A 21,507-nucleotide genomic window follows, 5' to 3' on the forward strand; every position below is an offset into this window, starting at 1 on the left:
GAAAGAGGGAGAAGGAGTTCCAATAGGAAGGATCTCAGTCTTGCTGGTATTGAGGCAGAGATTGTTAGAGGCACACCAGGACTGGATAGCAGTCGGGGATGATCAGAGGGAAGCGTGAAGAAGAGTTGGGTGTCATCCGCATAACACTGGAAGTAAGGGAGGAAGTGGAAAAAAGGTGAGCAAGCGGAGCGAGATAGACGTTGAAGAGCCAGCATGAAAGGTTGGAGCCCTGGGGAACACCACACGTGTTCGAGCCCTGCGAAGAGTGGAGCCTTGTGCTCAAAAGTACCTCCATGCGCTGGTGCCAACGGGCAAAAGGAGAAGCTCTTCGAGGGAAATCAGGCAGTTCAGTTTAGTGCACAAAAGAAGATAGAGGTGGGAGAAGAGAAAGAGCCCAGGTTAACCTGGGCATGACGGTCAGTGAGTGACGAGGTCGGCCAGTCCATTGCCCGCTACGAGATACCAAGGGTATCATGTCAATAGGCCTAGTAAAATCGTTTTGTCCTCGCTGTGTCAACCCTCCCTTGCCTCGTCGTGCCTTGAAACACTTGTGTATAGGTGCACTATAAATGCCAAATCATGAGAATGCTGTAGAAAGTACCCAGCTCCCTCTGCCCTCTCGTTATCTTTAGTTCCCCATACCTCTCCCAACTCCAGAATGTTAATACATTACCCAAGAACTCCTTGCGCTGGACAGTCTGTATAGTGAACCCTACTGGGTAATATACAGATGCCCATCAGCATCTAAGAGGGAATTGTCGAAGGCGGAAGGGATGGGTGCAACATATACTATTCAAGTATTATTGTAATCTAATGTTAGCTGCCATCTTTTGTCAAACGCCCGGTCTTTGCATTCCTGAATGCTTTCTGTCTTCCTTGCAGCATTATCCTTCCTCTCCTAGGTGTCCCTCCCACTTCCTGGTCAACAGGGCACCTTATCGGTTTTCCACCTGCATGCCTAAAGGTGCAATGGATACATTCTTTTGCTATCCATATTTAGGCAATTTGTGGCTGTGACATAAGGTCTGGAAGGGGGTGGGGCGAGGGGAACGAACTTCACGGTTTTCTGCTGGTTAGGAACTGTTAATATTGAATAACTTGGGAGATGCTGCAAAATTCAGAGCACTAATTTGAAAACTGGCTCCTATGTGTGGACCTGTTCTTTTAGGTTTGTGCCCGTTAGGGAGAATTCTTATTTCTGTGCCAATTCCCTTCAACCTTAGAGACCTCCAGCTCTTTTGCTAGACTTTAGGACTTTTTAATTTTAACGCTAGAGTGAGTGAGCCCTTTTTCCTCACTCTCTCATGTTTTGATCTGATTTGGATTATATGTCCTTTGTTTTTGGAGTGTGAAAAACTCCATAGGCATCTACGTTTTGTATGGTGACGCACAGCATCTTCAGTGCAGTGTCACAGAGAAATCCTTTATTTCTCATAAGGTTTAAACACCTTTTCTTGTGAGAACTACTGTTCCCAAGAATAGTAAAGTGAAATTGGCATTACTTAACTTTTCTCTTTGTATGCCCAGCACACACCATCTTATGTGGAGTGCTGGGGGTTTACTTAGTAGCCCCTTTTCCTACCTATTCAAGTAACATTTTTATGTTGCCCTCACTACTTTGAATGGTTAGTGGCAGTGGTTTAATTTTCCTACCATTGTGCTTTTCTACCACAGGCTGAATCCTCAGCTGCAGTATTGCACCCATGGGTGACCATTGTGTCAAAATAGCCATGGTCTTGTGTCACCATTTTCTGTTTGTGAGGTTGTTCGTAGGTTTTACGCTGCTCGCCAAGCTAGGTTTGAGCCCCTTGTTTTGCCTTTGGCGGGCTTCAGTATTGAAAACCGCCGTCTCTAGGGAAACCTGAATGCACCCAGTCCAGATTGGCTGGTTGGCACCCTGCTGTTTTAAGTGACAGCTAGACTGTATGAATGGGAGAAACCTGCTTAAAAAGCAAGGGTTTTGGGATTAATGGGAAGAACAACTTGACTAAAGAAACCATGAACAAAACTTGCTGCATCCTCCTTGACTGTTGAAGCCCTGCAACTCCTTTTTCTAAAAACAACAAGAGAAGCTCCAGAAGAGACAACGGCTTCCCTTCGGTTAGTGGGACGAACTAACCCTGAGACGAACTCCACTGGAACACCTTTCCCAACTGGCTGTACTTCCTTGCTGCTGCAGAAACCGAGTGCCAGGGGTCGAGAACTCCGTAGTCAAGTGCAACGTCTGTGATCCGGCCAAAAGCTCCCCAAGTCTACTGAGGACCCTGCGGATGCAGGACCTAGAGCTCGAGTCCCCTGACCAGAGTGCAGGAAGCCCAACTGGTATCCAAGATCCGCAGAGGTGCCGTTTCCCCGAGCACTGAAACCACAAAATGCCACTGATCCAAAAAGAGCTCATAGCCGAGTTGCTGCCATAGGAGTTCCCAGGCGTCTGCCCTCTTGTCCCCACGACTGAGGCCCAAGAACCCAGGATCTGCATCGCTGCAACCAGACAGAAGCCAGCTGGACCCTCTTCTTCTAACCAAAGGTACTGCTCTGAGTTGGGGTACTTACCTCAGTGTCTTTAGCTTTGCTCTTCTCGGTTGAGATTTGCAGTAGTTACCTTGCTAGGGTCGATTTCAGCTCTAGCCTTCACAAGTTTACAGCTTGTGACTCTACAGTGATTCTCAACAAACTCTTAACTTTGTGCAAGACTTCTAAGAAGTGCCTCGGCTCCATAGACACTGCTCCAATTGGCTGTTCTGGCTCCCTGCAGACTCTTCTAATCCATTTGACTGATTCTTGCTGTCCCTCATAGGCGATACATTGGTTTTAAACTATTATTGCTGGGAAAGGTTTTTATCTAGATTTCACTGCAAGATTTAAAGTGCTCAAATGCTCTGAGAACCCGTTTAACCCTTTTCCTTCCCTTAACCTTTCTGCAAACCTCAGAATCTACAAAGTGTACTAGTGATATGTAAGTACAATTACTGTCCTAGTTAGTGAAGTCACCTCACGGTGTAGGCAGTGTGTAAGAAGCATTGCTAAAGATTATCATCTACTAGCTTTGCGTGGACTCTGTGAAAGTATTTAAAGTTTGATTGCTACATATATTGCCCCTTTTAAAGAATGCTCATTTTAAAACTCTGGTAATTATAATAAAAACTTTGAGTGTCTACTTGGATACTTGTATTTGTGAATTCCATTGCTACAGCTCACATTTACCCCCCCCCCCTTGAGATACGCCTGGCTGCTCAGTCACACTACCAACTTGTGTAGTACAGGTCTATACCAATAGGTGGGTTACCTAATACCAGGAGGACAAGGGGGTTGTGTAGTCTCCCACATGTTTACTACATCAATTTTTGCTCAACAGTGCCGCCTAAACATTTCTCACCTCGCAGAGTTGGGCAGAATCTTGGCAAGAAGCCAGATGGACAATTTCTGACCTCGCCAATAGATCTCATCCTTCTGGCACATAACGTGCTTATGGTCTGCACCACTTCCTCCTTACCTCAAACTGATGCATGAGCTGGACAAGGGAGTCCCCAATGAACACCACTTCAGGCTCCTTGTCTTTGCTGTCTGATACAAAACGATTGTGCTGCAAGAAAAAGGACCAAGGAAATTATCAGATACCCAGATCACGTGGCAAGGTTACAGTCAGTGCACAGTACTGTAGTAGTTTAGGTGCTCTTACATCTATAGCAATAACAAATGAATGATAGAAAAGCATGGATCAAGTGGAGTATAAACGGCCAAGAAGCTTAACACCATTAGCTTGGCCCTAAAATCACCAGGCCAATTCTCAGCATTCACAAAGCACACCATTTGTAATGCCAAGAGTGAAAAGTCCCTCCACCCTGCTTTCAAAGCCATAATCGTATTTGTAAAGCATATAGCACAAACCTGAGCAGCAGAGCGCTTTAAAACAGGAGGGTGCCAGCAATTTGGAGGAGGGGGGGGGGGGGGGGGGGTGCGCGTGTGCGTGTGTGTGTGTGTGTGTGTGCGCGCGCACACACTAGTATAAACAAAAGGGGTGCCCGATTACAGTCCCCGGTGCTCCAGGCATATAATAATCAACATAAATTGGGCCAACAGAACAGGGAATAGCATCTCAATACATTTATCTCTTCATAAATACCAATAAATGTTCAATTGTCAATTTCTAAAAACTTATTTGCATATCAAAATTCATATAAAATACTGATAAGCCATTTGGACAAACAGATATCTACAAATACCACTCATACTGATTCACTCCTACCATTCATTCTACTTTTTTGCTTTTTTTTATCTACCAAATCATTGGCATATATGTCTTTTGGCTTCCTGCATGGACAGCCTCAAACTTCATTTACACAATGAACAAAAGTCCTCCCCCCAATACTCTGATGGTTCCGCCTGTGTGTTCCTAATCACATCGACATACGTCAACACGTGTTTCGGTTGTCTTTTCGGGACGTCAACATTCGTCGCCCCTTAGTCCTTGCATCCTTATTCAGGACAAATTTGTTTAGGGCGTTCCCTTATTCCCATGAGCATCAAGTAGGGCGAGTATCGCCACTCAAATTGATTATATCTCAGTGTGCAAATTTATTGCAGAAGGTTCTTCAAGAGAGGTTCTTCACAACACAATCCCAAGGGAACAGTTAGTCCTGATTGACTCATCCGTCTCTGATCGTATTCTACATAGAATCTTTTCTTAATTTCAACCCGCAGCCACAATATTCAGCCGTGGTGATAATCCTTAAACTGGATCTTGTTGTTTCCTTTCTTTCAAGAGCCCATCTGAGTGGCGTCTCGCATTAGTCTTCCGGGACTAAGGGGCGACGAATGTTGACGTCCCGAAAAGACAACCGAAACACGTGTAGACGTCTGTCGGTATGATATGGAACACACAGACGGAACCATCAGAGGATTGGATGGAGGACTTTTGTTCACTGTGTGAATAGGAGTTGGAGGCGGTCCATGCAGGAGACCAAAAGACACATGCCAATGATTTGGTAGATAAAAAAAGCAAAAAGTAGAATGAATGGTAGGAGTGAATCAGTATGAGTGGAATTTGCAGATATCTGTTTGTCCAAATGGCTTATCAGTATTTTATATGAATTTTGATATGCAAATAAAAGTTTTTAGAAATTGACAATTGAACATTTATTGGTATTTATGAAGAGATCAATGTATTGAGAGGCTATTCCCTGTTCCGTTGGTCCAATTTATGTTGATTATTATATACACAGTAGAGCAGTACTGTTGATGGGGGTGGATTTTTATTTGTTGTGACTTATCCAGGGAATGTGCCCCCATTTCCCAAGGGGAAGCAACCACCTCTAACACAAAACAGTGAGCCTGCTACGCAAGACCCTCCCTGAGGGTCTGGGAAAGTGCGATTCCACTGGGGTGACCGCCCCCCACCCCTGGGCACAAGGAAGGACCACACACAGAATATCCCACCTCCCTCCATTTACATGTTCATAGGCCACATGAAGAGCAACCTGGTCAGGAGGAACAGGGAACATTCAAGGTGGAAGAGAGTGACTTTGGCTCGCTGCATCCTCCTCTTCAAGGGATGAACCAATCGGATTGAGACGAAAGTTCCAGGGAGGGAACTATGGCGATGGGAGAGGAGGTGACCAGGATGGAGTGATCCAATATCACAAACGAGGGCGACCCAAGGCCAGAGTCCAAAGAGGGTGGACAAGTATAAAAACCCAGAAGGGTAGATAAGAAACCAATGTCACTTTAGGGTTGAGGAAACCCAGAGACTACCTGAGGCAACTCAGTGGAACAATAAGGGAAGAGAACTTTTTGTTGCATGGATATTTCTCATCACAGTTTATTTGGATACAGATCCATACACTCAAGCAAAACATACAGATACACAGTACAGAAGAATAAAATCTCCATGTACAAAATACACATATGCAAAGAATACATAAACAATCACCAATATTAAAATTACATTCAGTTTAAAACTTTTTTTAATTTATGCATCCACAGCACCTTTTCTTCTATACCATGAGTTCCTCTGGTTTCAAAGGAACACCAGGTAACCACCACTGGTTCAGCTCCTAACAAAAATATAAGTGCCGAGCGGTACTGGGTAGGGTTAGAGTCTCTTACAAGTGGAATATTAGTTTGTTTTCTGAGGTCAGAACACGGGCAGAACAACACGAAATGTAAACAATCTTCTTTCACTGCGCTACAACCCGGGAAAGCCAAGGTCTGCTCATGGTCCTGCCATTTCCTTGTTTTATCTCGCAACAACAGGAGGTTAAAGTACGCCCTAGTCAATGCCCATCAGTCAACAGGGGTGTTGTGTCTCAAATAGGGCTGCATTGTATCCACTTTCCTGAGGGAAAAGTATTTAACAGATTCAACAGGAAACCCAATTGGCACTCGATTTGTCAAGGTTAGGGAGTGAAAGACCCTCTTGTACGTTCTTCTCTCAGCAGCAGATAGCATGTGTGCAGGGCACTGTAGATTTGGGGCTTTCACCTATCTAAGACACTCGGAAATACATTTCAGCCAGGGTATTTCGCGCTAGGAGGATCTGTAGCAAGGCTCTGATAATTTCGTGGGTCAGAAGGCCTCTAGGGTTTGACCAGATGCCAAGCCAGTGCAGAAAAGGCGCTTTGTGCCAATCGTCTCCAATGTGGGCAATACCCAGTTCAACATGCACGGCATAGTTGGGTGCAGAGGTAGGAAGCCCCAGTAACCTTTTCAGGAAGTTGTTCTCAAATCACCTTGATGGGAAGTGTATTTTCATTCCCCCACAGCTCTGCCCCATAGTTGGTAGCTGCCTTAGCTTGTGCACAATACACTTCCATGATTAGGTTCAAAGGTTGGCCTTAGCCATCTTCATAAATCTTGAAATGTCCCCCAGTGGCAGTTTCAATTTAGTGCCTTGTCTGTGGACATGGGCTGCCCCCCTCCAGTTTTCTGAAAAACAGATGACCAGATAATCAAATTCGGTTACCCTGGGGATGGTGGACCCATTGCTTACCATACTGCGCATTTTAATGTTCTTTTTTTCTCTTCCATAGCTACATGCCATCACTGCCGACTTGCTCGGGTTTACGGTTAGCTTTAAGGCAATCATGAAGTCTGTATAAACATTTATGAGCTTCTGGAGGGCTTTCTGTGTCCAGGCAATAAGGCCCATGCCGTCGGCATACGCTAATAAGGGAGTGATTTCATGCCCAGCACTGGGTAGTCTGTGTTTGAGTCCACAAGGGTTTTATACAGGGCATTAACATATAAAGTAAACAAGACTGGCGCGAGAACACAGCCCTGGTACACTCCTATTGCGACCTCAAAATAACCTGTGCATTTGTAGAACCTTAACAACTCGGCTGGGCAGCCCATGAAACCTTGCAACTGCCACAAAGGAGCTCGGTCCATGTTAGGCAGAAACCTGTGCAGTTCCCTCTGGGACCACTGCAAAAGATTTAAGACTACAGGTGTTTGGCAGTAAACCCACTTGGTAGCACTCTGTACCACACAGATTCACTTGGTAGCTGTGGCTGAGCAGTCACGACTTCCCTCAAGAAGAGGGAGGCAGTATGCAAAGTATACACAATAGGCACTCAGATACAATAGCACAAACAAACACTGACCAGAGCTTTGGTATCAAGGTATATAATTATTTAAAAACGCACTGATTGAAACACTCCAGCACTATTATTGTAAATCACACTCAACATTTACTTTTATTCTATATACATCCCTTATTCCTTATCAGACAAGTCTTAGTTAACACCACTTATTTCCAGACAGAGGTGAGCGCTTAACTATAGATGGCACTCCAATAAGTTAACGAAAAAAGGAGGGGAAAAAGGCAGAATGTAGGAAAATACACCACACTAATCGTTAGGAACTCTTAAGCAAGGCAGGAAAGTCAAAAGTTACTTGTGAGCCAAAGTCCATAGGCCGGGCCACTCTTGGAGAGCAAGGCACAAATGCACCCAAGATCACACAATGACAACAGGCTTAAAAAGTCTTGCAGGGAGTTCAGAAAGGTTTTAGTTAGGCTCAGAAAAGTTTAGCCAGGGTGTCCCAGGCTAACCCAGGTTTGAAAGCCGGGGGCTAAATCCACCCCGTACAGTCGGTTGAAAGGGAAGCCAGGCGGAACACTGTACCTTATGTGGAAAGGATCCTCCAGCGGGGGCAGTTGTTCCTGGCAGCGGGTGCAAGTTGCGGCATCGTCCAGAGGAAGAGAAGATATTGACGTGGAGGAAAGATGAAGGTCGTTGCACCGCCAGGGAAGAAACCAGCTGCAGAGTTTTCCGGTTAAAGGTACTACCCTTTGATTCGCGGTAGTGGTAAAACGTGGTATCCCAGTTGCCGGGGTGCTTGGCACAGGCAAGGCGGCCATGAGATGCTCCAGGAAGCAAAAAAGGAAGCAGACTGGTTATCCCCACCAGTCGAAGGAAGAAGACTCTCCGGGTGGGAGATCTCCTCTGTCGTTGGGAAAAGTGGTGAGACGGTCCAGCAGGGCTCCACCGGTGGTGTCGTCGTAGCATGTCGGCTCAGCTTCTCCCTCATCGGATTCTTAGGTCCTGTGGTGACTTCTAAAGTTCCAGTCCCCAAAGCCCTGCTTTTATGTAGAAAACCCCCATTCACTCAGCCTAGCTGTCACTCAAACATGCTAAGTGGTGAGCCGGCCGGCTCACCACTTGGGCCAATCAGGACGGAGTGCGACTTGAGTTGCCAGGGCAACTCAGTCCAGGGTGCCTAAATCCCCCTCCACCCCTCCCAAGTACCCCAGACGAAGCGGCACCACTTTGGAGGGCTTCTGTGGAGAAGCCCGTCAAAAAGTGGAACAAAGGGCTCAACTTGGGTTGGAGTCACCGAAGCGAACACAAACGCCATTTTAGAACAGAGTTCTGGCAAAAAAATACCAACCGGAGAATTAATATTAAATAAATAAACCGGTGGTATGTTTGAGGCTATAGGAATTAAATAATTAAAGTTGGTAGCCTCGAACAATGGGAAATCCCATAGACATATATTCACGGTCGAATATAAAAAGTAGTATCCACTGCCACCAGCCAAAACTCGATCAGGGGGGACGGAGATGTGCCCCCTCGACTAACAGACCCCGGGGCAATCGAATTGCTCCGACCAGTACGTCTACAATATGATGGGTTGTACTGCTTCTGTTCAGAATTTGAGACTAGTAAAGTCAATGGTGACTTTGCATGCCCTGGGAGACAGTAGTCAGTCCCAGGGTATGGAGTCTATATTGGGGGGTCACTATGACACCCCTGTGTTACTGCACTGAGGGTGCTGTGTAACACATCACAAAAACACATGAAGCCCTATGGAGTAAAAGACCCCATAGCCCATTAAACACATCTATAGTCAAAAGAAACACACTCAAATCATGCCCAAGAGTGAGGGTAAATGAGTCTCACTCTTGCAGGAGAAAAAAATAAACCCCAAAAATCCAGCAAAGCTGCTGGGGCACTCACTAGGTTAGGAAATTCAGCCTAACAGAGAATTCTCCCTAACAGTCCACCCAATCGAACGCTGTACTTGGGTCCATAAACGCCACATAAATAGTTTCCCCTGACAAGAATAGAGGAATTCCCACCAAATATAAATTAAGGGCTTGGTCTTGTGTGCCTAAAACCATATTGAACTTCCCAGAGGAATTGGCTCGATGGACGCTAGTCCTCAACATGTTGCAATATGAAGCATCCAAAAACCTTGAAGGAGGTGTCCAGCAGCGAAATAGGCCTGTAAGCCAGAAGGCTTCGTAGGTCTCCCTTCTTGAAAATGGGATGGATAATTGAGCATTTCCAGGATTGTGGAAAGATGCCAGTTTCCAAAGAGGAGTTAAAGTAGGCTGCCAAGAGGGGAACTCACAGGACCATTGCACCCTTTTATAAGTCTGCAGGGGCCGCCTCTGTTCCCGGGGCTCAACTATGTGACTGTTGGCTAGTGCCAGCTCCACCTCCTTCAGGGTGAGCCGTATTGTAGAGCAGAGAGTTTCACCTGCATACCTAGTCACTTGTCCTCGATACATAGATAGGGAAATTATCAAGCCAAGATTTGGCAGCCACATGATTTTCCTGGTAGGTGTTAACTCTTTTGTATGGCAGTCATCCTGCAACAAACTCCCAAAATTTCTTGGTGTGCCTTGTAGAGACAGCTAGCAACAAATCTTCCCATGCTTTGTTCTCAAGAGACTCTTTTCTGTGTTCCACAGCCCTTTTGTAGTCTCCCTTGCTGTGACAAACTCGCCCGTAGTGCTAGCCATTTTTGTGAGTATCCCCATTAGATTGTTTTGTGCGTTCCTACATGGTTCATTGAGCCAGCTGACCAAACTGCAGCCCCTTTGTTTAAAATCATGCTAGAAGGAGTCAGTCAGGGCTCTCCACAGATCCTTCGACCAGGTAGTAATCTGGAGAGAATATGCATCCTGGTCAAGGATGGACAAGATGTTCTGTAAGTTAGCTGAAACAACTTTGTGTTGGGTTGATGTAGGATTTCATTTTGCACATTTAACTCTACGTTTGCAATGAGGATTTACTTCACATAAATCCAACTGCGGGAAGACAGCTATAGGCTGGTGGGAACGGGTCGGACTAAGGGCCAGTCGCATAGGGAAATGATCACTAAACTTCCTGAACAACCCGAAAATCCAATTTGGCCTTCCAGTGGGGAATGTGATCTCTACACTAAGCAAAATGCTGGGTCTTTCATTTTCACTGTATTCTTTGTAAACAGTGTGGAAATAGGTTAGACTGTTGGACAGAAGTTGTACGAAGGCATCACGACATGCACCTTTTTGTTATTTTGAAGAGCAGGGCCCACATTTTAGAAAGTTGGGGTTAGCTTAGGGTTTTTCTTTAGTTGTTTAACAAAAAAAAAGTGTTAAATCAACATGTCTGTGTCCGTCTCCTACCACATCGCCCAGTGTGTACTGTTGAAATGACCATGTTTTCAGTGAGAGCTAGTGAAGCTAGCACAGTGTAGGAATCATGAGGTCCGTGTCCGTTTTTATCTTCACAAGCACTTCACGTCCTCCACTGTTCTTGGTTATCCTTTCTGCTAGCCTTGATAAGTCGGTGTTCCCTTTTACCTTCTGGGTGTGTCGTTTGATTAACATCAGGCTTGATTCTTGGTTGTATATCCTTAAGGTGTGCAGTTATAATGTCGACTGCAAAGTCGAATGACAAAAATGTTGAAATAAAATGCCCGAAATGTTTTTTCGAATGTCATTTTATATTTTACATGTTTTTTTTGCTTTCATGCGTTTAAAAAAATGGTTTAAAAAAAAAAACATAAAAAAGGGTTGAGGGGAACCACCCCCCTCCCCCATTTCGAACAGATTTTTTTTAAAAAAGGACATTCGAAATGATTTTTTTAGGACTTATTTTTTACATTTTGACTTTCGACATTTTGCAATTCGACATTATCACTATAAACCTATCCTTAAGCTGATCCTCAAGTTAGGATTTATAAGTTGGCAGATCACTTTAACAGACCACTTGTACTTGGTACGAATGCTGCACACTGTGGGGGGAGTGGGAGGTCAACATAACTGGGGGTGCTCCTTCCTCACGTCTTTTTTGAGCACTTTGTGGAAGGTGTCTTGCTTATGGTAATCAGGTTATGAACTTTGCTTAAAATGTGGATTAGTGGAGGGGAAGCACCCACAATAGTCAATGGTGCACACTCAAACTGAGGAAGCAGTTTAAACACTACCTACAACAGTGAGGGCAAATAGGGTAAAAATGAGTCAAAAATAGGTCCAGGAATGTCAGAAACTCTTGTCACAAACCCCGTCAGATCCCGTTTACCTCCCACGACAATCTTTTGCAGATGCCACTCCTCTGCAAAAAGTGACCTCTGTCAGGACAATCCAGTTTTGGTGCACGAAGGTTAAGGATTGCTGGAAGTGTCACGAATCGTGGGATTCCGTCACTCCTCCCAACAGGGGTGGGGGGAGCAGCCTTTCTCTGCGAGGTTAGGTAGGTGAGCCTGCTACACATTACCCTTCCTAGTGGTATAGACAAGTGGGACCTCACTGGGAGAGACTCCCCACTTGGGGACAAGGATTCACATTGTGAAGAGGAACTCTAAAATCACTCATCTGCAACCCATCACTACAAACACCTATACGAAGAAAACATGAGGAGCAAACTGCTGTTTGTTACCATCACGTAGAAACCTTAAGTAAACATAAAATGAATGTCGGGGCTGGCAGAACTAGACCGCCTGTAGTGGTTCATGGGGTTGGAGGCGGTTTCTTTAAGAATAAATATGGAAGGATTCCCAAGTTAAGATGGAGGAATGTTGGCCTATTCTGATTGGTTAGGAGGACAATGGTCTAGGTACTTTTGCTGGTGAGCAGGGTTCTATAGCTGCCTTTTATCCTTAGAACCTCAGACTGGTTGTGTACTATAGCTTTTCCTTAATTTTAGGACCAATTCAGAGTTCTGGAAATACTCCACAGAAGTAAGAAGATTTCAGCAGCTGAGAGTCAAAATCCCGAAGAAGCATCAGGTGGGAGCGTTTCATTTGGAGATTAAGTTAAAAAGATTTAAGAACTGATTTCATCTACATTTATAGTAACCCATGAAGGGAAGGTCATTTTAAAATTTCACAACATTTATGGAGCAACTGAAGAAATGTTATTGCTGAGTGGAAGGACAGAAAACATTTGGAATAGAGCAAAATGAATAGAGCAAAAGGTGATTAGAACGTTTTCTTTTTTTTTTTTAAAAAAAAAGGCAGCAGCAGTGTTCAGGACGCTGTATGAAAGACAGCAATGACAATAGAGAGCTGCCACGAAGGACATGAAGTTTTACGTGTGCCGAGTGCTTGAGCAGCATATTGAGTGTCGCCAGTCTAATGAATACAGAGAGCTTGCTTTACATCCCAGGCACGTAACACGGCAGTAAAGGCGTCATCCTTGAAGCGGTTTTCGGGCATGCTATCTTTATTCAGCTCGCAGTACCAAGATGCGCGTGTGTGTCTAAAAGACTAGTGCAGTGCAGTAGAGACTTTTCAATTGAACATTAACTATGCGCATGTAATTTACTAACCCAAGGCAAGATGCCCAGCCAGCAACGTTTATTGTTCAAAGGGGAGAGGGAGTTTATGGAAATAAAAAGGACAGCGTTTTATCAGAGAACGCAGGAACGCACTGTTTAAAGTTAATTACTAGTTTTCAGTTCATTTTAGGATAAGAAAATGAAGTGCAGAATATTAGTATTTAGTTAATACAAGTAGCTGGAAAAAATACATTATTTTCAGAGCTACAGCAAATGTTACAAGACATCACTCCCAGTTCCTTTTAGGGCAAGTTGTTAGGTGAAATCTGCTATCAGCATGCCTCTTAAGAGACAGAGATAGAAGTTTCTGGGGGAATAGTACAGGGAAAAGAAGAGTCTAGGATAATTTAGTATTCCCGATCTTGGAACTGCTTTTAGCTGGAAACCTTTTGAGTAATCACTAAAAGAGAGAAGAAAAGTTGTCAAAATCATGCCTCTGAGCAATTAGCGAAGGCTAAGCAGATACGGGGACAGACCAGAAGAAGGGAAGTCAGCAGTATCTCGTTTATTATTTTCTCCACTACCCCTTTCCCTTTCCCTTTCCTGGGGTTCTCAACTCAGCTGAAGAAAATTGGGTTGAGCGGGGAACTCCTTGTAAAGGTCTGTGGGATCAGCATCAGCTCCTGCGGATTTCGACCAGCCAGTCCTGACAAAGAAACACTTGTCGAATACCGAGAAGATCATGAAAGTAATTCAGAATACTCATCCAACAGATGGAGCCCTGCCCCTCATCAACCGCTCCACAACTACATCAGAAGGCAGCACCCAGCTACGACGACCCGACGGCGAAGGTATTTAATCCTTCTGGTGCCGTTAAACACCGCACCTCCCTCTGCCTTAGCCCTAAACTGACGAGGTGCTTTATGCAGCTACAGCTTTGAATCCCGAAGCCTTGAAATATTTCCCGTGAAACAAGCGTGCGAGTGCCTCCAAGATGGCCATCGCTTGATTTGGCTTCAGTGGTTGCTAGGCAACCCAACAGCTGATCCCAGAAAGGTGGTCTATCGGGCGGGGGGGGAGGACCCTGATTGGGACATCCTTACGATTACAATCAATATTACAGATTAAAAAAATGGAAAATGTGGAAGACAAGAAAAACTAACCTTGTGAGTTTTCTATAAGATGCTTCTGTATTCAAAAAGCCGGGGTGGGTTTCTTCGGAATCTAGGACCCGTACTTACGGGGATAAAAGAGTTCCAAGTATGAGCAAAATACTTGGTAGAAGAAGGGGTATTGAGGGACTACTAGACTGAGCGTTATAAAATATAAAGAATGAAGTGAAACTGGGACTTACTCTAGTCTGCAAGATGGCTCTTGAAAGAAGAATCCATCAAGGTGGATGAATAAAGCTTAACTAATCTCCAGCACAGAGCGGGATCTAGAAATAACTGTAGAATAGAAGAACAAGTTACTTTCTTACCTGGTAACGTTCTTTCGATTGGATGGTCCGACGACGTATTCCATATCTATGACATGTAATCACCACAGCTGTGCTGCTTCGGAAACTTTTTTCGGCGTCTGCGTCCTGCGTCGATGACGTCGACGCGCCGTCGTCGAGGACCTCCTCCGACGTCCGACGTCATCCGATGTGATAAGTAGGACGCACGACGCCCGTAGCCTCAGTTGTAGTTTTTTCCCCCAGAACGTGTGACATTAGTCAACTGCCAGTCAGACACCAAGCCTTGCGGAACGTAAACTGCAATCGCAAAAGAAATTCTGCAGCGGGGAAGGTAGGGCAGGAGCGATATGGAATACGTCATCGGACCGTCCCATCGAAAAAACGTTACCAGGTAAGAAAGTAACTTGTTCTTCGAGGGGATTGGGTCCTCCGACGTATTCCATATCTATGACAGACTCCCAAAGCAGTACCAGAGCAAGGAGGAGGGAAAGAATTTAGAATCAAAATTTAGATTAGCCAATCAAATAGCAGAGCAAAGGACCGCCTTGCCAAAGGCCAGATCCTGTCCTCGGATGGAATCGAGTGAATAGTGGCGTACAAATGTATGTACTGAAGCCCAAGTGGCTGCATCACAGAAGTTGCGAATAGGAACACCCCTCTGCAGGGCAGTAGATGCAGCAATACCCCTGGTAGAATGGGCCCGCAAGCCAGCCGGTGGGTCCTTACCCGCCAAGCGGTAACACTCCGAGATGGCCAAAATAATCCAGCGAGACAAAGTCTGTTTCGTCACAGCTTGTCCCAAACGCTTTCCAGCGTAACCAATAAAGAGTTGATCGTCCACTCTGACCCGGGACATGCGTGAAACATAAAAGCTTAAAGCTCTCCTAGGATCAAGCCTATGGAGCCTCTCCTCTTCCTTACCAGGATGCGGAGGAGGATAGAATGCCGGAAGAACAACCTTCTGGGCCAAATGAAATTCTGTCACTACCTTCGGAAGAAAAGAAGGACGAACTCTAAGGACAACCCTGTCCTTGTGAAATACAGTGAAGGGTGGCTTAACTGAAAGTGCCTATAACTCACTCACTCTGCGAGCGGAAGTAACCGCAACTAAAAACACAGTTTTCAGAGTTAACAGCCTCAAAGGGCAAGAATGTAAAGGCTCAAACGGAGCACCCATAAGAAACTTAAGAACAAGGTTTAAATCCCAACCAGGCACCAGGAAAGGTGACGGAGGGAACACATTAGTGAGCCCTTTCAGAAACTGTGAAATCAAAGGGATTTTAAAGTAAGAAAACACTTCAGACGAGCGCTTAAAGATGGACAGCGCCGCCAGGTAACCTTTAACGGTACCCACTTGCAAGCCCCTGTGGGCCAAAGAAAGTAAAAAGGACAGAACCATGGGGATGTCACATGCAAAAGGATCCACATTCTGAACCCTGCACCAGTCGCAGAACTTACGTCAATGGTACAGAGACTTTGTTGCTGGCCTTCGGGCCGAAAGCAACACCTCCATCACGTCCTCAGGGAGGTCCCAATCCTTATACCTCAACCTTTCAGAAGCCAAGCGTGAAGGTTGAGGGATCTGACCTCTGGATGGAGAACCTGACCCCCCCCCCCTCCCGTGAGAGCAGTTCGTCTCGGTAGGGAAGACGACGTGGAGGGCAGATAGACAAGTCGAGAAGGTCCGGGTACCAAGTCCTCCGAGCCCACGCCGGGGCAATGAGGATCATCCGGGAACCGAACTTCCGTAACCTCCGCAGCACTTGCGGGATGACGGGGACCGGAGGAAACGCGTACAGCAGCGGGAACGACCACTCCACCACAAACGCGTCTCCTAAGGCTCCGTTTGGAGGAAATTCCCGCAAGCAGAACCTTTCGCACTTCCGGTTGACACTGGAGGCGAAGAGATCCACTTGAGGGGCCCCCCAAAGGGCGAAGATCTCCAGGAGAATCTCCGGAGCCAACTCCCACTCGTGAGAGATCGTGCTCTGCCTGCTCAGAGCGTCCGCCGTCACGTTTTCGTCTCCGGCCAGATGAACTGCTGAGATCGAAACTTCCCGCTGGATGGCCCAGAACTCGAGCTGCATCGCCTCCCTGCACAGAGGAAGTGACCCTGCCCCCCCCCCCTTTTTGTTGAGGTAGTGCATGGCCACTGTGTTGTCCATCAGGATCAGGACACTCTTTCCTCGCACAGTCGGCAGAAAAGCCTTCAGGGCTAGCCTGACGGCCCTCAGCTCCAACAGATTGATATGGAGTCTGGACTCCGACGGAGACCAACGACCGCTGTCAGCCCGTTGGCATGAGCTCCCCATCCCGTGAGGGATGCATCCGTCACGATCGTCACCTCCGGCCAGGGAAGCCAAAATGGAGCCCCCTTCATCAAGTTGCCTTCGACGGCCCACCACAGACGGTCCCGGGCGACCGAGGGCGGCACCTGAACCGGGTCCGACATCCTGCCGGAGGACTGCGACCATTGCGTCTTGAGCGCCCACTGCAAAGATCTCATCCGCAGGTGAGCCTCTGGCACCAGAAGAATGCAGGATGCCATGAGGCCGAGCAACCTCAAGAACTCGAACGCTGGGAGTGTCTGGGCATGCTGAAACTTGTGCACCATCTGCTGAATGTGAAGAGCCCTCACCTGGGGAGGAAAACACTGCCCCAGGGAAGTGTCGAGCACTGCTCCGATGTACTGGAGCCGCTGTGTTGGCGTCAAATGGGACTTCTTTAAATTGAGGGAGAAGCCCAGTCTGCGAAGGGAGTGGCAGGTGACGGACAGATGATCCAGGACTTGCTCGGGAGAGCTCCCCCTGATCAACCAATCGTCCAGGTAGGGGTAGACGTGAATCCCCCCCCCTTGCCTGAGATGCGCTGCCACCACCACCATGAGCTTGGTGAAAACCCTCGGGGCGGAGGTCAATCCGAACGGCAGGACCCAAAACTGAAAGTGCGAGTCGCCAACCGCGAACCTCGGGTACTTCTTGTGCTTGGGATGGATCGGCACATGGAAGTAAGCATCCATGAGGTCGAGTGACACCAACCAGTCCTGAAGCTGAAGGGCCTGGAGGACTTGAGAGAGAGTAACCATCTTGAACTTGTCCTTCCTGAGGAGTTTGTTCAAACCGCGCAAGTCCATGATGGGTCTCAATCCCCCGTCTTTCTTCGAAATCAAAAAATAAGGGGAATACCATCCCTTGTTCCTCTCCGCTACAGGCACCAGTTCTATGGCGCCTTTCTCCAGCAGGGCTGCGCAAGGAGCAGATCCGGACTCTGCAAAGAGAGGTTCCCCGGTGGATTGTTGCGAGGCCTGTGCCGAAAGGGAAGACAGTAGCCGTGGGTTATCATCTCCAGAACCCACACATCTGAAGTAATGTCTTGCCACTCTACAAGATGCTGCGCCAGCCTTCCCCCAACCGGCGAACCATGGGATATGGCCTCAGGACTGAGTGGGAGCGGCCGCAGCGTTACCGGAGGGCAAAGAGGCAACTGCCCGAGCGGCCTTGGCACCACGGGTACCCTGTCGTCCACCTCTGGTACCCCTGCGTTGGCCTCTTTGACTGCCAGCTCCTCTCGCTTTACTGAAGGACGAGTAATAGCGAAAGGAACCACCCCTCCACTGCTGTCCCCTAGGACGAAAAGGCGGAGCTTGGCGAACTGCAGCGCCCAACGACTTCGCTGCAGCTTTCGAGGTCTGCAACCTCTCAAGGCTCTCGTCAGCCTTGCCGCGAAAAAGGTGTTCACCGTCAAAGGGCATGTTGAGGAGCCGAGACTGCACATCAGGAGCAAACCCCGACTTCCGCAACCACGCAAACCTGCGTATCACGGTGCTCGCCGCCATGGACCTACTGACGCATTCAGCTAAGTCCAAACCCGACTGAACGGACTCTCACATGGCATCCTTACCATCCTGGACCATAGCAAGGAAACCATCCCGTTCGTCCCCTTCGGGAATATGTTCAGCCGCTAACGCAACACAGTTCCACAGAGTGTGTGTAAAACGAGACAAGGCACAAATGGAGTTGGCCGCCTGAAGCGCCATACCACCAGAAGAAAACACTTTCTTCGCCCAGCCATCAAAACGTTTGTCGTCCCAATCAGGAGGGATGGTAGGGTACGACGCCTGCTTTGCCGGGGCCGCCTGCACCACCAAACTCTCCGGAGTGGGGTGCCTGGTCAAGTAGCAGGGGTCGCTACTGGCTGGACGGTATTTTCGCGACAAGGATCTGCCCACCGCGGGAGACTCTCCGGAGCAGTCCAAGCCGCCGCCGCCACCCTTCTCTGTAAAGCCATATGGAACGGCAGTACCGGATCAGTTGGGGGACCAACATCAAGGATGTCCGTCAGATTATCCTGCACAAACTACCCTGGGGGAGCAGACCATCCCAAGTACTCAGAAACCCTAGCCATAAGGCGCCGGTACGAGGAATCGGCATGAGAGCCAGGCTCAGGCCTACAAAACTCCACCTCCGGAGAGGTGTCCAGACCACTGGCATCATGTAGTGACTGTCTCAAATCGTCAAACTGACAATGGCCCGAGACAATTTCATCTGGAACCTGACTAGGAACCAGGCCATCAGAATCCTCATCCGCCTCTGAAATATAGTCCAGGTGGCGAAAAGAAGGCACCCGAGAGTGCTTGCTCTTAACCAGAGCCTTCCTAGGGGGTTCTCCCGTGCCACGGGGTACCTCTGACACGAAAGGCGTCGATCGAATCGGCGCCGGCGTCGAGAGAACCGGCATCGGCGCCGAGAGGATCGACGTCAAGGAAATCGGCGTCGACGTCAGTTGCAGCATCTCCAACATCGGCGGCGTCGACACAGCCCTCAAGGCTGGAGCCCCGAGCGTGTCCCTCGACGACCTGAGCGTCGACGGCTTCGACGACTTCCTCGGAGCCGGAGCCTCGAGAAAGCCAGTTGACGCCCTCGACGCCTCAGACGTCGATGTCTTCCTCGAAGACCTCACAGGTGCACACGGTTCCGAACGCGCCGAGGACCGGGACCTGGAACGGGTACGTCGAGAACGAGTCTCCTTGTCCGAACGGGACCTCTCCCGTGACTCGTGCCGACCACTCTTGCGAGCGGTGTCACCCGACCTCTCACGACCGACCCCACTCGGGGGCGCGGATGGCTTAGTACCCTGCGACTCAAGAATCGCCAGCATTTTCTTCCCGAAGGAAGCCCATTCCTCCAGCGTCGCACGGTTGGTGGGGTAAGCGACGTGCCGGGCAGAGTCCTCCGAAGAGGACCTGGAAGACGACCGCGTCGGCGCTTCCGAGAATGCCTCGAAGAGGCTGAGGAGTGGCGAGACCGACTCCTAGAAGGAGACCCACGAGACTTCCGACGATGACGCGGAGAGTCACCCCTCGAATCATCCGTCGAAAGCCCCGCAGACTTTGACTTCCTGGGCTTGGACACCCGACCTACCGACAACTTCTTCTTACGTTCGCGTAAGGCTTTGGACGTGAGCGACTGGCAGTCGATGCAGTCATCCGTGTCGTGGGCCTCCCCGAGGCACCAGAGGCAGGCGTCGTGCGAGTCCGTCACAGACATCTTGGACCCACACTCCCCGCACTTCTTGAAACCCGGACGGGTGGTCGAAGACGAAGTAGAAGACATCTTCACACGAAGGATATTCACAAAACGAACAGGTTCGAAGAACCGAGAAGAACAGAACTCTAAAGAGCCGAGGCGTGAACCGAGAATCACAAAGCAACACGTTTGCGGAAAAAACGGAACTGAGGCTACGGGCGTCGTACGTCCTACTTATCACATCGGATGACGTCGGAGGAGGTCCTCGACGACGGCGCGTCGACGTCATCGACGCAGGACGCAGACGCCGAAAAAAGTTTCCGAAGCAGCACAGCTGTGGTGATTACATGTCATAGATATGGAATACGTCGGAGGACCCAATCCCCTCGAAATAGGCTAGTCAGTATTGTAGAAGCTTGCTTCTATATAGATGATTGCAGCAAGGCTCAGAGCATGAGAGATCTTACCTTTAACCAACAGCGTTGCAGAATGGAATCGCCAGATGGGACAGAGTGCTACACAACTCCCTGACAGAATCCCAGTGGCGGACGATCTGCACAATGACCCGGGCGATCTCTGTAAACTCCAGGTTCCGCCTCATACAGTTTAAGTTTGTTCATCAGTTGTATCTTTCCCCTGCCCAACTGCATAAATATTACCCAGAGAGAACTGCTTCCCGTCTGCTGTGCGCCCTAGACCCTGTCAACTATACGCATATGGTCTGGAAGTGTATACATGTACAGACGTTTTGGAGAGGAGTATATGATACAATGGGTAGAACCATCCAGGGATGCCCACGAGATTCTCCTACAACCTGGTTACTCGTGCTCTTTGAAAATCCCCAAAAGATGGAAATGAAACTTTTGGCAATGGCCTCAGTGCTCGCCAAGACCAGACTAGCCAAAACTTGGAAGATAATAAATTCCTCCACCGCGGGAGGCCTTGCTAATATGTTGAAACTTTGCGAGATCCGGGAATCAATGTATGTGGCGTCCCTTCCTAGTGGGACGAGGCAGAGAGATTATTGGGTCCCCTTTCGTTCCTAAGTCCTTAGCAATGGAGATACCACAGATTCACGATAGATGTCCGATTGTATGGTGATACTGGGTTACCCACTGGTTATAACTCAAGTACCAGAGGGATTTGGAACAGGGTCTCCCAAGGAATGCATGTACGCTCGTGCCAGAAAAGGAGAGTTAACACATTGCCACTCCTTGTAATGTAAACACCTCTTCCATCCAGTGTTCTGTTGACATTGTTAAGATGTATGTATCTCTAAAATGCACTGATTGTTGTGGGTTAGAGGGAGGGTTAGTGTAGGGAGGATGGGAGCGTAAGGGTTTGGGAACGGTAATGGCGACTCTGGTCGGTTGTTTTCGTATTGATCGAAGACTGTAAAAAAAAAAAAAAAGATTTAAAAAAAAAAGAAAATACACAAAGAACCTGGCAGGAGAGTACACCAGGTACCCTGAAAGGACAAAGAACAGCAGACAAAGTATTATTTGTACCAGTTGTGTTGTAGGGCAAGAGA

The 21,507-nt window shown here is 47.8% G+C and overlaps 1 protein-coding gene across 1 annotated transcript in view; it reads right to left on the bottom strand.

Annotated features, from left to right (window-relative positions):
* Positions 1-21,507, bottom strand: part of PAFAH1B3 (platelet activating factor acetylhydrolase 1b catalytic subunit 3) — a 171,169-nt gene that overhangs the window by 96,693 nt on the left and 52,969 nt on the right. The window contains exon 3 of the mRNA XM_069640961.1: positions 3,494-3,583. Within this exon, the coding sequence (XP_069497062.1) occupies positions 3,494-3,583 (90 nt within the window). The remainder of the gene's footprint in view (positions 1-3,493; positions 3,584-21,507) is intronic.

The sequence above is a fragment of the Ambystoma mexicanum genome, chromosome 1q, assembly GCF_040938575.1.
Source record: "Ambystoma mexicanum isolate Mex_15411 chromosome 1q, UKY_AmexF1_1, whole genome shotgun sequence".
Classification (NCBI taxonomy): Eukaryota; Metazoa; Chordata; class Amphibia; order Caudata; family Ambystomatidae; genus Ambystoma; species Ambystoma mexicanum.